This window comes from Tachysurus fulvidraco, chromosome 23, assembly GCF_022655615.1.
Source record: "Tachysurus fulvidraco isolate hzauxx_2018 chromosome 23, HZAU_PFXX_2.0, whole genome shotgun sequence".
Classification (NCBI taxonomy): Eukaryota; Metazoa; Chordata; class Actinopteri; order Siluriformes; family Bagridae; genus Tachysurus; species Tachysurus fulvidraco.
The window spans coordinates 12,505,286-12,521,714 of NC_062540.1; the positions used below are offsets into that span (position 1 = coordinate 12,505,286).

At 38.9% G+C, this 16,429-nt stretch overlaps 1 protein-coding gene across 2 annotated transcripts; it reads left to right on the forward strand.

Annotated features, from left to right (window-relative positions):
- Positions 1 to 1,289: 1,289 nt before the first annotated feature.
- On the forward strand, positions 1,290 to 16,257 carry uba1 (ubiquitin-like modifier activating enzyme 1). 2 transcript variants are annotated; one of them, XM_027170356.2, is made up of 26 exons: positions 1,290 to 1,512; positions 5,813 to 5,929; positions 6,728 to 6,786; positions 6,914 to 7,082; positions 7,308 to 7,442; positions 8,525 to 8,631; positions 8,751 to 8,841; positions 9,152 to 9,284; positions 9,394 to 9,491; positions 9,590 to 9,736; positions 10,248 to 10,424; positions 10,592 to 10,690; positions 10,805 to 10,885; positions 11,935 to 12,087; positions 12,465 to 12,630; positions 12,793 to 12,989; positions 13,101 to 13,165; positions 13,306 to 13,501; positions 13,669 to 13,743; positions 13,823 to 14,012; positions 14,133 to 14,221; positions 14,306 to 14,398; positions 14,489 to 14,680; positions 14,772 to 14,873; positions 14,961 to 15,061; positions 15,174 to 16,257. In XM_027170356.2, the coding sequence occupies exons 2-26, from the start codon at positions 5,813 to 5,815 to the stop codon at positions 15,307 to 15,309; spliced, it is 3,168 nt and encodes a 1,055-aa protein (XP_027026157.1). In that variant the 5' UTR covers positions 1,290 to 1,512; the 3' UTR covers positions 15,310 to 16,257. The 2 variants fall into 2 exon arrangements, with proteins under 2 accessions (XP_027026157.1, XP_027026158.1); XM_027170357.2 differs by lacking the exon at positions 1,290 to 1,512 and adding an exon at positions 3,483 to 3,763.
- The last annotated feature ends 172 nt before the right edge of the window (positions 16,258 to 16,429 follow it).

Sequence of the window (16,429 nt, forward strand, 5' to 3'; positions counted from 1 at the left end):
AGGGCATTATGTTCACCTTTTTAAATATCTACATTATTTGAACATTTTTATGTGCTGTTGAATGATGTTTATTATTAAACAAGTGAAACATTTCTAATAATCGTGACATTTTATCTTTTGATGCATGTGCTTTATTAAATCAGTTTTATATTACAGAGCATAGTTTTATCTTATTCTGACCTGAAAGTCAGTCCCGAGTGTTTTAGTCCGAGTGACATTTGCTTTATATCTGCTCCCAGAATAGACTCTGGGTCTACCATGACCCTAATCACAATAAAGATGTTACGGGAGATGAACAACTACTGAAGACTGTAGGGTTTTATTTTATTATATTAGGGTATATTTAGGGTTTAGTGTACAGCATGTCACTTATACATAACAGCACACTGAAATTCTTTTTTTGCAGATCCCAGCTTTGGCAATTGGGATCAGAGCACAGTTTCAGCCATGGTGTGGCACATCTAGAGCAGTGAGGTTTGGGGGTCTTGCTCAGGGGCCCAATGGAGGCAGAATGGAAGTGCTGAGGCTTTTACCCCGACCCTCTGATCAACAACCTTGACCACTTGAGCTTCCACTGTCACCGCAAAAATTAATTACAAATAATCTTAATCCTAATGTTAAAAAACAAAAACAATGCATTGTTGCTAAATTTAAAATATATAGATAATAATATATATATTTTATATGTATATATAATATACTTAATAATAATTTGTATAAACAATATAACATTAACAATAATAATAATAATAATAATAATAATAATAATAATAATAACCGATTTATTATATATATATATATATATATATATATATATATATATATATATATATATATATATATAAAACATATTAGTATATAAGTGCAGCTGAGTTGAATTGTGCACCAAATTTACATGAAAAAGGACAATATGCGCTTTGACAATTTGTCCTCAAACGTTTTTAGAGATATTACGTTTCATGTAATTAAGTCACGTTACATGTCGTTCTGGTTTTAAAAACACAGTCGAAGTGTTTGAGTACTGCGTTTCCCGTCATGCACAGCGAATCAAAACTATGGGTGAGTTCACTTTGAGATTCGCGGGGGTGTTTATTAAAATGCAGATAATTGTACAAAGTTTTTTAGAGATCATAATACAAGTGGCAGTTGTTTTTTTTAATATTGAAATTATTTTAATATTAAGGCATCCGTACAAGCAATTATGACTTTGAATGGTATGAAAATATCGATTTAGATTTCACACGTCCATCCCATCCTTAACCGGTGGACCGTTCTTGACTCAAACTCTGCACATGTTGCTGCTCGGTTACTGAACAACTGGCTCGCGCTGAGAGTGAGCGGTAACGGTACAGTCGGTAGCCGGTCAGGCGTCGGTTCATCTTCTGCACAGATTTAATCGCTATTTCGACAAACAGACAGTTATATAAACAGTTTAATTAGTTGTTTTGTTTTTTCCCTGAGAAATATCCGTGTGTTCAGTACCGTGGAAAGGCCTGTGTAATATCGGATGTGGTGAGTTCTGCATACTTATGTGTCTAGCTAATGCTAGCTAGCTACCTAGCTAGCTAAAGCGTCTATAAGAATAGATTGTTGCAGCTTGCTAGCTAGCTACACTTAATGCACTGTGCTAACCAGCTAGTTGGCGCTTCTGAAAGCCAGCCGCTTGTGCATTTTTATGTTATGTTTCGTGTTTTACGCAATAACATTCGGTTCTGTAGCAATCTATTTTAGAATCATTTACAAGTTAGTAACAAGAGCTACCAAGCTAACGTGCTAAAGCGCTAACAAGCTCCCATTTTTAGGCTTTATGTGGAGCGCAGCTTTATTAGCCAACAAGCTAATGCATGCTTTTCTTTTCTTGTTTGGCGCAGATCATGTAGCTGGTTCGTTTTCTTGGGTTTTAACCAAAGAACAGTTATGTGACTAGAAACCGGTTGATTTAAAAAATGTCTTAGTTTATTAACAGCAGTTTGAAATACATCGAAGTGATTAATCTGACTGCAGCGATAAACCCCTAAAAAGAGTTTTGAGCTTGATTTTAGTTTGACTACTTAGATAAGCTGTTGACTGACCTACATGTGATGGCTGCTGGTGTAGTGCCTTTAAATCGTGTGGTTTGTAAAGATAACTGTCTCCGATGCTGGAAGCTAGCGGTCTGCTGCTCGTTTGTGTAAATAAGGTCTGAGTTCAGCCCTAAAATCTTCATTCAGGGTCGCTTTCAATAACACCAGTGTATAGCAGGTGTCCTGGTAAAACTGAGTACTGATGCTCACCTCTGTTTTCTCAGAAAAATAATCCGAGCCCAGTCAAAATGTTCCACCTGGGCCTTTGTCAGAAAACCTCGCCCTTCCCCCCAACCAGAATTATTTAACATTTTATTACAAAACTGCTCTCCCTGCATAGAATCAGATCATTCTCTGCTCTTTATGTAACTTCTGATGGCTGATAAATGACTTGCATGCAGGGAAATAGGTTTGCCAAGTAGTGGATAAGTCTATATAGTTTAGTTGACGGTAATGCGTTCAATTAAAATAAATGAAGTAGGCATGACTTGGGGTCATTGTAGACAGATTACTGATAGATTACAGCATCAGTGTTTTATTGATCACAGATTTTAAGGAGAGATGGTTGTATGTATTTGGGGGTCATCAGTTATGTTGTTATAACATTCAATGAAACAGTAACCTTTAGTTCTGGGGTCTCGCTGTATTTAATGTGTTCCTGCATCATTTGGATCAGGAAAATCAGAAGTGGATAAAAGCGTGAACACTTTATTAAAAGTCTCTACATTAAACTGGAGTTGGTGATTTAGAGCAAAGCTTTTTTGTGTTAAGCAGTCAGAGATTATTTGTGTGTTAAGATGCAATATATCAAAAACTGCTGGTCCCTGAGGACTGAGTTGGAATGATATCTCACATTTAACATTGCAGTTTATAAACTGCACAGTTCTAAGAATTAGGATTTAGATCAATGTATGGAGATAAGAAAAGCATAAGCCAATGAGGATAAGTTATGCACATTACTGTGTGTATGTATGTATGTATGTATGTGTGTGTGTATGTATGTATGTATATGTATGTGTGTGTGTGTGTGTATATATATATATATAATCTGTTACAGTACACACAATGTTTCTCCAGGACCAGAGAGCTACATAAAACAAAGACTGAGCTATAAGGACATAAGTTAGTTCTAGATACATAAAGTGCATCTGTGTGACCTGGTGCAAACAGTGCAGGACAAAAGGACAGTGCAGGACATCCGTGTGTTTGTTGTTGTTTCTCTCCGCACATGAGTAATGAAATGTGTGTGTTGTCTGTTACATGTGGTACATATTCGCGGTAGTATGAGCAGAGAGAGTTATTTCCGCATGTTAAAGTGCAGCTGACCAATCAGCAACAGGCTTGTCAGGGCATCTTACCTACAGCCCGCCTTTTCCTGTTGAATGTATGAGTTTCTCCGCCCCTGCGCTGTAGCTGCCATTTTGGTTTTGTTCCGTGTGCCGAAGTGAAAGCAGAAACGCGATTAGTTCCACGGCGCAGGACAAACCAGCACGGTGACTCGGCAAGACAGCAGCGCTTGGACTTTGTCGCACATAGAACGGAAGAACGGCAGAACGGCGACATCGTGGTCTTGCTCATTAGTTGTTTATTGTTTTTTTTTTTGTTTGGCCTTCTTTTTTAAACAACAGCTCGCATCGTCGACGTTTCACACGCGGATCGGTTTTGCCGACACCGAGAGTGGACAGAGAGAAGGGTTATTGGTAAGAGAGGAACCATTCAACACCGACTTGGTGCTGTTCGTTTATATATCTCTCTCTCACACACACACACTCTCTCACTCTCTCAGTCGCTGCTGACTTTCTGCGCTGTCCGTGTTTATTCCTGCACGGTGATTTACGTATAAACCGCTTTGCTTAGGCCACCTGAATCCTTTTTTTAAACCTGGGAAGTTTCGTTTTTCGTCGCCGGAACTCGCAGTCAGTCGGTTGCCCAACTTCACTACGGTCGCTCAGGGCGCTCACTAGGCCTCAAACCTGCATCTGTCTCTAATATAGTAGCTAATCTGTTTGTTACATCAGAATCATATCACTTTAATCAAACAGCACCCCGAGTAGCTAACATGAATGTATTTAACCCTAGATTGATCAGATTCGCACTTATCTCAAGGATGACGGATCATCTGTCATCGACAAGGAAGTGCAAAGGCAGGAATCGATGAAAGAAGGAGAAGCTAGCTGGCCAAAATACACGTATAGCAGGTGTACGGTTGCTCTTAGCCGATTCTGTGCTGTTCTTTTCCCTATTTCTAGTTTTGATGTCGATATTAATACTTATAACCTAGCCATGTTCTGATCCCGTGGAGCATAATCAGCTTTTCTCTACACGTCGACGTTGTTATTAAAGTGCCAAACGCATCATTTTGTCGTGTTTTGCTGTACTGCGGATTTTCCACGTTACTAAACTAGAGCTGTGGGACGCGTTTTTACGCTGCTGTCATTCTTCTGTCTCCGAGGTTTCGAGGCGAAAGCGACATCATTTCGAATCAGGAGACAAACTGGGATAATCACGTCAGGGTTTATTAATAGAACACATCACAGAAGTTTCTTAGTCTAAAAGAGGTTATTAAACACGAGAGATTTTGATGAATCAGGGTTTTTGTGCAGGCACAATGGGCGAGCCTTATTCCATAAACAAAAGCGATTCTGTACACAGGCTATTTATAGCAGGCTGGTTACCTACAGTCTGCGGCACGGTGCAGCCTCTGCCCTGGTCTCATCATTCAAGGACTTGGTACTCACTATGTGGTGCTCTTAGGTGATGCAGAAGACCAGAAAACCTAGATTTGTTTATTTTTTAATCTTCAATAACGAAGGCTCAGAAAATTCACTCAAGTTAATTTACATTTTATGTTTTTTTTTTTTTTGTTGGTCTGGTTATAAAATGTTGATAGCCCTTTTGTTTTCACCTTCCTTGTATGATTGGTCTGTGTTTGATTGGGAACAGCACTACAGACCTCTGGGCCACATTTTAACCAGAATTGTAAATTGGTCTTTTGCAGCCCAAAGTTTTTTGGCTATTCGTTACAGGAACTGTCCAGTGCTGAACCCAAACGTCCCAGATCATTATGATTTATATAAAGAACACAGCTAACACCGACTCAAAAGGTCACTGACCAATTTGGAGAAGTGTGCAAATCACTGACCCAGTGGCGAAATTAATTTCAGTCTTGATGGGAGAAGGGAAAACATGATGTTCTATTATACTGGTCATCCCAACAGAACCGCATGGTCCAGATATGTAGACATGTTGATGTATATATTTTAATTGCTAGCATCATGGGAACAGAAAGTTAACCTCCATCTTGTATTTACAACAGCAAAAATTTAGTCTGAAAAATCTTTGATCTTTGAATAGGTAATCATTAATGACATACTGCATGATACGCAAAATTCTTGTCCGAATTTTATATATATATATGTGTGTGTGTACATGTGTGTACATGTGTACATGTGTGTATGTGTATATACAATGTGTGTATATTATATGTATATACTATGTAAATACTAAATATTTATACTTATTATTTACTTAAAACACATACTATGTATATTTCAATTGCACATTTCACACTTTTGTACATTTGTACATACAATTTTGTCACTAAAACAAATTCCTCGCATGTGAAAACATACCTGGCAGTAAAGCTCATTCTGATTCTATATACACTTTATACTATACATATAAAAACTGTTTTATGTAAATGCATAGTGTGTTTAATTTTTTTCTAAACCTGTCTGGTTGATCTGTAGATGTCCAGCTCGCCGCTGTCCAAGAAGCGTCGCGTGTCAGGATCAGAGACGAAGACGGGATCCCACTGCTCCTCCTCAAACTCTGTCAGAACCGAACTATCCCACACACCAACTAACGTAAGTCCACACCACCATGTAGTGCTGCACTGTATCTTGCAGAATGTTCTCATGGTATACTGTTTGCCATAGTTTTGAAATGTACTTGAATTGAGGGTCAGTGGAGTGGAGGTAAAGTTTAGAGGCCCTGGTTGGGGGCTGAATCGCATTCTTGGGTCTGGCCAGCCCTGTATACACACTGCTCCCTAGCTAACCTGTCAGTAGGGCTTGTAACCATTGGTCCATAATACTCAAATAAAACAGCTGTTTGAAATCTATTTATAATCTATTGCACTATTGTTTTTTTTTCCAGGTTACTCTGGTACATATGGGTGCAAACTGAAATAATACTCGTCTTCCAGTAATAATACAGTCTAGAAAATCTTTATATGCAAAAAATGCAAAAAAAATCCTCATTTTGTCTTTTGCACTGAACTTTGTGTCCCAGGCTAATTGGAAACAGTAAATATTTTGAAAACATAACAGGATGCAGCCCTAAAGTATTACCTAAGTACAGCTTTGGAACTCAAATTGCTGTGGATACATTAGTAATACTAGTATGTTATCTAAATAAACCTAACAGTAACAACGTAAATATTAATAGACGAAACAAAATCTTGTTTCAAGCTCGAGCTGAAATAAGATTACTAGCTTCACATTGTGTTTCTACATGTGAACATTTGAATGCTGTGCATGAGTAGTATTTTTTATAGAGTGATTTCTTTTCTGTAATTCTGTGACGTGCAGCATTTGTAATACTTTGTCTATTTAGTGAATGTGCTGCTAATGGTGCACTAATGACTGTGTTGCATTTTTCAGGGCATGGCTAAGAATGGAAATGATGCTGAGATTGATGAAGGCCTGTACTCCAGACAGCTGTAAGTTCTGACTTCATTTGCTTTTTGTACCCACAGCATATTCTTTCTTTTGTGCAACCAGTTCAATATGAGAAATTTCTGCATGGATGTCTATAGTCCATCTTTGACCATGGTTTATGCTTGTCAGGTATGTGTTGGGTCATGATGCAATGAAACGCATGCAGAACTCCAATGTGCTGATCTCAGGACTGCGTGGACTAGGTGTAGAGATTGCCAAGAATGTCATTCTGGGTGGAGTCAAGAGCGTCACCCTACATGACGAAGGAGTGGCCGAGTGGCGAGACCTCTCCTCACAGGTCAGTGTTTTGCTTTCACACAGTATTATTTATGACTATTGTCACTTAATATATCAGCTAACCCAACATCTTATTCAATTAGGGTATTGACATGTGTTAATGTTTTTTGTTAGATTTTTTTCCTCACTGTTTTTTTTTTTTATTAATGAGTTTTTTGCTGAGTTTCATTGCCTTAAGCTTGCTGCAAAGAGCACATTGTGAAGCTTGAACCATTATTGTTTTTAGTTTTACCTGCGTGAGGATGATGTGGGGAAGAACCGTGCTGAAGTCAGTCAGGGGAGGCTAGCAGAACTCAACAGCTATGTTCCTGTGACGTCTTACACTGGAGCTCTCACCAATGACTACCTGTTACAGTTTCAGGTACTGCACACCGTCTTAAATGGGGATCATGTGTAACAATCAGAATCAGTATCAGGTTTATTGGCCAAGTGTGTGTCACTGATACTGATTCTGATTACTTTATGGTAGTGCACTCTGATGCACTTTATGGTAGTGCACATAAGTCTTATGCTTTTGTACAATATACAGCAGCAGTAGTGTGTATAAGGATATAGCTTGTTTCGTGCCAGGTCCTGTGCTTTATATGTTGCACATGCAGGCATTCAGCTATTGGTTACTTCTGTAAATAAAGTAATAATACTAGAAAAAAAGTAGTGAATGTAAAGATTTACATAAACATTTAAGTTTTAAAAATGTGACCAATTTAAATAATGATAAACTTAAATTTAACATTCATCTGTTTAAGTGATGGGTTTAGCCTTTTTTAACTTAAGATTAGTGGTTGGGCAACCTAGAACAGATATTAAACTGCTGTTTAGTAACTGGTACTCTTTCACATGTTTTATCATTGAGTTGAGCATACCATTGAAAATATTAAGTTGCCTTCTTAAAATGGGTCAAAGTCAATAAACTTGTTTTTTTAAGTACTGGTTTTCTGGCTAAGTGTCAATGCTTTTAAAAGGTGACTCCACTTTGAGCACTCTTGCATTACCCTTGTACTTTTTTCTTTTCTTTTTTTAACCACGCTCGTGTCATTTAACCGGACAGATCTCTCGTTGGCTTCTGTGCAATGTGCTTGCTCTTGTATAGCGCTAGACACACAAACTGAGGCGGATCTCACTGGAGGATTTTACTCTCGTGTGTTCAGTAATTAAGACCTCGTGTCAAAGAGGAAAAGCATTTTTTTTCTTTCTTATAAATTGCTTTTTTTTATGATAATTTGAGAAACTGAAAAGTGCCACTCTATGATGAAATGCAGAAACTATCCCACCACATTTCCTTTAGGCTAGGACCCAGGGGGTGGGGTTGGCACATGCATTGATCATCCGGTAAAATCCGAAAATGCACTCGCACAGAATTTTTTTTCCCTTCTCACTGTGTATGCTTGTATGTGTATTGTATAGTTGATTCCTATGGGCTGTCATGTATGTCTCTTGATGCAGGTGGTGGTGCTGACCAACTCTACGCTTGATGAACAGAAGCAAGTCGGTGACTTCTGTCACAGCAAAGGCATTAAACTGATCATCGCTGACACACGTGGTCTTTTTGGGTAAGAAAATATTTGGTGGAGGGTAAAAACAGAGAGGGAGTGCTCTACAGAGTTTAATTCTTGAGTATTTCTAATCCTTTTCTGACACAATTTAAGTTGACATATTTCTTTATGCACAGGCAACTTTTCTGTGATTTTGGAGAGGAAATGACTGTTTATGACCCCAATGGAGAGCAGCCTTTAAGTGCCATGATCTCTATGATCACAAAGGTAAGCAGCGTCTGCCTGTTTTGTCTTGCACTGTGTGAATACACAATACTACAGTTAAACAAGGTTTTGCTGATACTTTATCAGCAGACATTCAATTTTCAATTCAAATGTGTTTGTTTAGTGCTTTTTACATTTTCCATTGTCTCAAAGCAGCTTTAATATAATACAAAATGACTGTGTATTGATGGAACTTGTTTATTTACAGATTTGTTATGTTTTTAGTTTGACGTTCTTGATGTATTTATTTTGTATGACCATGCCGTCTGTCTGCTAGGGTGCAACTAAACTGAGTTTGGATGTGTATTAATAGGATGTTGCTGGTGTGGTAACTTGTCTGGATGAAGTGAGACATGGCTTTGAGAGTGGCGACTACGTCACCTTCACAGAGGTGCAGGGTATGACTGAGCTTAATGGTTGCCAGCCAATTGAAATTAAAGTCCTTGGTGAGTATTTGATCTCTGCAATCAAACTAAAATCCCCAAAACAGAGCAGTTTAAATAATGTGATCCAACTTAAATGGCTGGTGTGTTAAACTTGTATTGTCTCTCCCAGGACCCTACACTTTCAGTATATGTGATACCACATCTTTCTCAGACTATGTGAGAGGAGGTATTGTGACACAGGTTAAGATGCCCAAGAAAGTTGCTTTTGTAAGTCTGACTTTGTGTTTTTAGCTAATTAACTCACTATAATTATAAAACTTAATGAAGGAGCCAGAGTTACATTTCTCACATCTGTCTGACTGCAGAAAACATTTTCGTCATCAATGTCAGAGCCGGAGTTTCTTCTTACTGACTTTGCCAAGTTTGATCGTCCTGGCCAGCTGCATGTGGGCTTTCAGGCTCTGCATGCTTTTGAGAAGAAACACAGCCGTTCTCCCAAACCCTGGAACCAGGTTAGTCTGTCTTTATATTCTTTTGTACGTTACTTTTTCACAATTACATGCTAGATTTATAATATTTTTTATTAAGGTCTTTTAATAGCTAGTTTATACATATACACTTACTTGTAAACATACACTGAGCTATGGCTTTGATATTCTCTTTTCAGAAATGATTAGATAAATGAACACACTTTATATTTTGTACTCAGTGGTCATTTAAATAATGTGGTTTGCTTTATTTGTAATGGAAATCAAAACCTGACTCCGAGTTCCTTATTTTGCACCAGCAGCATTTTGGTGCTAGAGGCAACTTGGCACACTGTTGGAATGGACAATTTAAAATTCACCTGAAAGGGGCTTTTCTTGTAACTTGTTATTTTTATTTTTTAATAAATTTTATGTAATTTATTTATTGATTTTATTTGCGCTATACACCCTCTGTGATAATGATCTCAGTTATAACTACACTGATTCCTGTTTGAGATGCAGCTGACTCAGCAGTTGTGTGTTCTGTCCCCTGCAGTCAGATGCAGATGAGCTGGTTGCACTGGCTGTGGAGGTGAATGCAGCACAGTCTGACTCTGCCAAGCAGGAGGAGCTGGACCAGGCACTGCTGAAAAAGCTTTCCTATCTTGCGGCTGGAGACCTGGCTCCAGTCAATGCCTTTATCGGTGGGCTTGCTGCCCAGGAGGTTATGAAGGTAATAAAGGGTCTCGTTTATACACTTAATCTCCTTTTTTGCCACTGAAGTTGTGATGAAGTTCAGGGTTTTCATCTTTCATCTTAGACGCGACCTTAACTCTTGATTAAGGTTTTGACTGTGTGTTATTTTGTAAGTTGTTGACCGCTTCAGTTTCTTTACCGCAGGCATGCACAGGCAAATTTATGCCCATCGTTCAGTGGCTGTATTTTGATGCACTGGAATGTTTACCTGAAGCACCTCTCACAGAGCAGGAATGTGCACCTGTAAGTATGAAGAATAAATCATTTTGCTCTTGGGGTTTGTTTTTCTTCATATAATATGTATAGTTCATGTTGGGGTGTGTAATTAAATTTCTACCTGTGTGTTGTTTTCCTCAGAGCGGCTGTCGATATGATGGACAAATCGCTGTTTTTGGGTCCAAGCTGCAAGAACTGTTAGCCAAACAGCGATACTTTTTGGTGAGTTCTGTTTTAAATCACGCCTCAGACTTTTTTTTTTTTTTTTTACATTTACAGAATTTGCCCTTATCCAGAGCGATGTACAAAAGTGCTCAAGTCTCTACCATTTGGATACATTGACACTGGTTCACTAGGTTACATGCTTAAGATACCTTGAGCCTAAATAACTTCAAGTATTTTATTATCTGTTTGTTTTTGTTTGTTTATTTTTAAATACACACATACAGCAAACAGGCAAGAAAGTGCTAGTTGAAGTGTTTCATGTATAAGTAGGTCTTCAACCGTTGTTTGAAATTAGCCAGTGTTTCAGCTGTCTGGACCCTAGAGGAAGTTCATTCCATCACCTCTGTGCCAGAACAGAAACGAGTCTTGTAGTATACTTGCCTCTGACCCTGAGAGATGGTGGGACACCAGTCGAGCATTTCTGGTAGCTCTAAGGTGCAGTGTGAGGAGTGATGAGGGCTTTGAGGTAAGAGGGAGCTGGTCCATTTTTGGCTTTGTAGGCAAGTATCAGTGTTTTGAATCTGATGCATGCAGCTACCGGAAGCCAGTGGAGGTTATTGCAGCAGCAGGGTGGTATGTGTGAACTTAGGCAGGTTGAAAACAAGATTTGCAGAGGATGTTCATAGGTAGACCTGCCAGCAGTGAGTTGCAGTCGTCCAGTCTTGTGATGGCAAGAGACTGAACAAGTACCTCAGCAGCCTGTGTGGACAAAAATGGCCGAATCCTTTGGCCTTTTTTCTTTCAATAGCTCTGAAGTTTTTCATAGTGCCTATATATATAAATGTGTATATATACGTGTGTGTATATATACACACATGTGTATATGTATGTGTATGTATGTATGTATATATATATATATATATATAGGCACTATGAAAAACTTTAGAGCTATAGAAAGAAAAAAGGCCAAAGGATTCGGCCATTTTTGTCCACACAGGCTGCTGAGGTACTTGTTCAGTTTAAATATAAATTTGTTTAAATATAAATTTAAACAAACCTGTTATTCCTTCTGATGGTGATGGCTTTATTTTGCTGTTTTATTTCAGGTGGGTGCAGGAGCAATTGGCTGTGAACTATTAAAGAACTTTGCTATGATGGGTCTGGCCAGTGGGGAGGGTGAAATCATTGTTACTGACATGGACACAATTGAGAAATCAAACCTCAATCGGCAGTTCCTTTTCAGGCCGTGGGATGTGACGGTAAGAGCTAAATTAAGCAAACTAATATGATTATGCAAACTCTACCCTTTAAAAAAAAAATCAAATTTATGTTTTTATTTATTTATAAGATAGTGTAACATTTTTCATTATTATCAAAACTTTTTGTACCAATATAAGGGCACATTTGTGTTTATTGTGTTTGCCCTGTGTAGTATATTCCCTGCGATTGAACCAGCCCCTTCTGTACCAAAAATCTAACTGGTTATTAACCGAGAATATTTGGCCCAGTTGTTTCCATTCCAGTCTTTAGGAAATTTCATCTGATTGACATTAAATTTGATAGTGCTTCTAGAACTTGAAGTGATAATGATGGCAAAGAGGTGATAATTGGCTGTTATGTGTAATCTCTTGAGCAGAAGATGAAGAGTGAGACTGCTGCTGCTGCTGTGAAGCAGATGAATCCATCTGTCCATATCACAGGCCATCAGAACCGTGTTGGGCCAGACACAGAAAAAGTCTATGATGATGATTTCTTTGAGAGCCTGGATGGAGTGGCCAATGCCTTGGACAACGTGGATGCACGTGAGTAGAAATATGAAGATTTTAAAACATTGTTGACGGAAAATTACATACAAATTATTCCATGATCGTGACATTGATTCTTTGACCGCTATTCAGTCCAATTGTCTGATTAGTAAGTTAGTGAACATATGTGTATATATTTTTTTTTTGCATCTTGTACAGGTATGTATATGGACCGCAGGTGTGTGTACTACTGTAAACCTTTGCTTGAGTCTGGAACTCTGGGCACTAAAGGGAACGTACAGGTGGTGATCCCCTTCCTCACAGAGTCTTACAGCTCTAGTCAGGATCCCCCAGAGAAATCCATCCCCATCTGTACACTAAAGAACTTCCCCAATGCTATTGAACACACACTCCAGGTGAGAGAGTTGTGCTAATACACTTATTTGAGTAGGTGACTTGTGTGTTGCCCTTCAGTTTGTTTGGTCACTGCGATCAAGCTACTTTAATGCTTTGTCTTCCTTTCTCAGTGGGCACGTGATGAGTTTGAGGGACTTTTCAAACAGCCTCCGGAGAATGCCATCCAGTATCTAACGTAAGTCTTTAACCATCATCTTTGATCAGATTTAATGCTTTAGCATTGCTGTGGAAACTTGCGCGGAAGTTTTAGATTCAGTTCTCCAATTATTAAAGGATTACTTCTCAGTTTCGTTTTATTAACTGACCCACCCACAGAGACCCAAAGTTTATGGAACGCACATTAAAGCTGCCTGGAGCCCAACCTGCGGAAGTCTTGGAGGCTGTGTATAAGAGTCTGGTGACTGATTGTCCAAAGAGCTGGGATGACTGTGTAGCTTGGGCACGCAACCACTGGCAGTGCCAATACAGTAACAACATCCGCCAGTTACTGCACAACTTTCCTCCTGAACAGGTGAAGTGTTCTTTCATCTCTGGTTCATCTGCATTCTTTTGCTACTAAAAGTAATATTTAAAGCAGTATTATCAGACATCCTCTCTAAAATGTTTCATTACTCTTTAATCACTCATAATGAGCCCAAATTTAATGAATATTAATGGATTTTATTTTCTATTTATTAGCTCACAAGCTCTGGAGCACCTTTTTGGTCAGGACCCAAAAGATGTCCTCATCCTCTACAATTTAGCACCAGTAACGTGAGTGTCTTTTCTGACAAACAACCTTATGAGAACCCAATTGGTGTATATGTAGTATTTACTTTTGGTGTTGTCTTAGGATCTGCACCTAGACTACGTCATTGCTGCAGCCAACTTGTTTGCCCAGACGTATGGTCTACAGGGCTCAACTGACCGCGAAGCTGTGGCCAAGCTGTTGCAGAATGTCAAAGTACCTGAGTTTACCCCTAAATCTGGCGTTAAGATCCATGTATCTGATCAGGAGCTGCAGATTGCCAATTCATCACTGGGTAAGGACTTCAGAATGAATCAAATCACTATGTAAGAGGGAACAACATATCTTTTTGCCTATGGCACGTTGGTGTTTCTCTAATCTTTTGTTCTGACACCATAACCCTGTTCTTTTATAGATGACTCGAGGCTCGAGGAGCTGAAAACCCTCCTGCCGTCTTCAGAGGCATCATCCCAGTTTAAACTCTGTTCCATAGACTTTGAAAAGGTATAGCACTCAGTTTCTGTGGTATTCTAAAAAGTTCTTTGGATATGAGCTTGATTTTTAACTTTTTACTGTTTTTTAACTTAGGATGATGATACAAACTTCCACATGGACTTCATAGTAGCAGCATCTAATCTGAGGGCAGAAAATTATGACATTCCTCCAGCAGACAGGCACAAGGTCAGTAGTAGTCGCCCTTGCCTGGAAACATCGATGGTGATTGCTGTGACATTTATTTGTGACTTATTTATTCCTCTCTACTTTATACAGAGCAAGCTCATTGCTGGTAAGATCATTCCTGCCATCGCCACGACAACAGCTGCAGTAGTCGGCCTGGTGTGTCTGGAGCTGCTGAAGATTGTTCAGGGTCACAAGAAGCTCGAGATTTTCAAGAATGGATTCATGAACCTTGCATTGCCGTTCTTTGCCTTCTCTGATCCCATTGCTGCTCCCCAGCACAAGGTATGTTCCTGGAATTTCCCTGATCATTGGTTAAAATGAGCTGCACACTGTGTGAATACTCACTGGTCATTGTTTACGCTCTAATATACAGTACTACGAAAAGGATTGGACGCTATGGGACCGCTTTGAAGTGCAAGGCATTCAGCCAAACGGAGAGGAAATGACACTCAAACAGTTCCTAGACTACTTCAAGGTATTAATGACTATTTTTGTTATTTTTATTGGTTATTTCTCATCATTGTTGGATTTGGAGACGTAACTCTTTTTGTGCTCTCCTCAGAATCAACACAAGCTGGAGATCACAATGCTCTCTCATGGCGTGTCCATGCTTTACTCTTTCTTCATGTCGGCAGCCAAGCTCAAAGAAAGACTGGAGTTACCGTGAGTATTTTAAACAGAGAGGAAAAAATAATTGAACACAATTACTTGCTCCACAGTAACAGGCCAGTCACCTCATTTGACTTTTGTCTGTTTTGTTGTTGTTGTTTTTTAGCATGACTGAGATAGTGACCAAGGTGTCAAAGAAGAAGCTGGGGAAGCATGTTAAAGCACTAGTGTTTGAACTCTGCTGCAATGATATGACCGATGAAGATGTGGAGGTGCCCTATGTCAGATACACCATTCGCTGAGAGGACATCCAAGTTGGAGGGATGGGGGGATACATTGGATTCGGGAGGAGGATTAAAAATCAGATAGTGTTTGCATCAATGGGGCCCAAAGTATAAATCTAAAATTTAAAACATGATCACAAATACCGATTAGATGTTGACTTCAGAACTCGGTGTCTTTTAAACCCCAACTTGACCCTAGGGGTCATACTCCTGCATTTGTAAATGTTTCCTATGCCTGTTGGCATGGATCAGTAGTATTGGGGGAGAATGTGCACCTTTTGCGAATGAGTGCTTTGACTAAGTGTTATTTAAAACTGGTAGTAAAGCTTCAGCTTAATAGTAGATAAATATGCTCAGCACTCCTCCGTGTGACAAGACGATGGCTCTTTTTAAAAAGGTTATTTTTCCCACTTTGTGCTTCTCACCCTTTTTTCCCCACAATGGGCAATGTTTGGCTTTGTTTTTAAACACTTTCATGCATATGGTATAAAATTGAATGATGCCAAAAAGAATGCAAACTGGATGTTATGACATTTAAATGTAAATGCTTTAATCTTTTTCCACACTTGTTCACATCATTTGATACACCTCGTAGCCGTGGACTATATATAATGGCACCTTATAAATACAAGCTGATAAGGGAAGGTATGGGTGGTTTTACTTGGCTGGGTGCTACTTCCGGTTAATGTATCAAGGCATGTTGGTCCCTTCACTCTGACCCCTTTCTCCTCCCTGGATCCAGTCGGTGTGTCCTATTTGCTTCTCTGGCTTCTTTTTGGATCGGGGACATAAAACCTGCACATAAGTTGAGGTTCTCTTTTTTTGGGTTGTGATGGCGCACACCTTGTAGGACAAACTATTCTTTCTATTTTGTTAACCTCCAGGAAACATTACAGTAAATTGTGGTTTTAATCTGTAATGGGAGCACTTAGTCTGATTCTGATAGTGAATAAAGTTGTAAAAGAGTTTCTGTCTTTGCTTCTTTTATTCTTGCACTCCAGTGAATGAAAATTGAAGGTCAAAGCATAGTGACATCTAACATAGCAGATAATTAAGATTTAAGTGTTTATAAGTAAAAAATAAAAAGCAAAAATTTGACTTGTTTAAATAAGTTGACCCGACATGTCAGCCTGTTCTT

Coding starts and splice junctions, on each gene's coding strand:
- uba1 (XM_027170356.2), top strand. CDS start 5,813: ATGTCCAGCTCGCCGCTGTCCAAGAAGCGTCGCGTGTCAGGATCAGAG. Junction 5,930..6,727: donor TATCCCACACACCAACTAAC/GTAAGTCCACAC, acceptor TGCATTTTTCAG/GGCATGGCTAAGAATGGAAA. Junction 13,744..13,822: donor TACAATTTAGCACCAGTAAC/GTGAGTGTCTTT, acceptor GTGTTGTCTTAG/GATCTGCACCTAGACTACGT.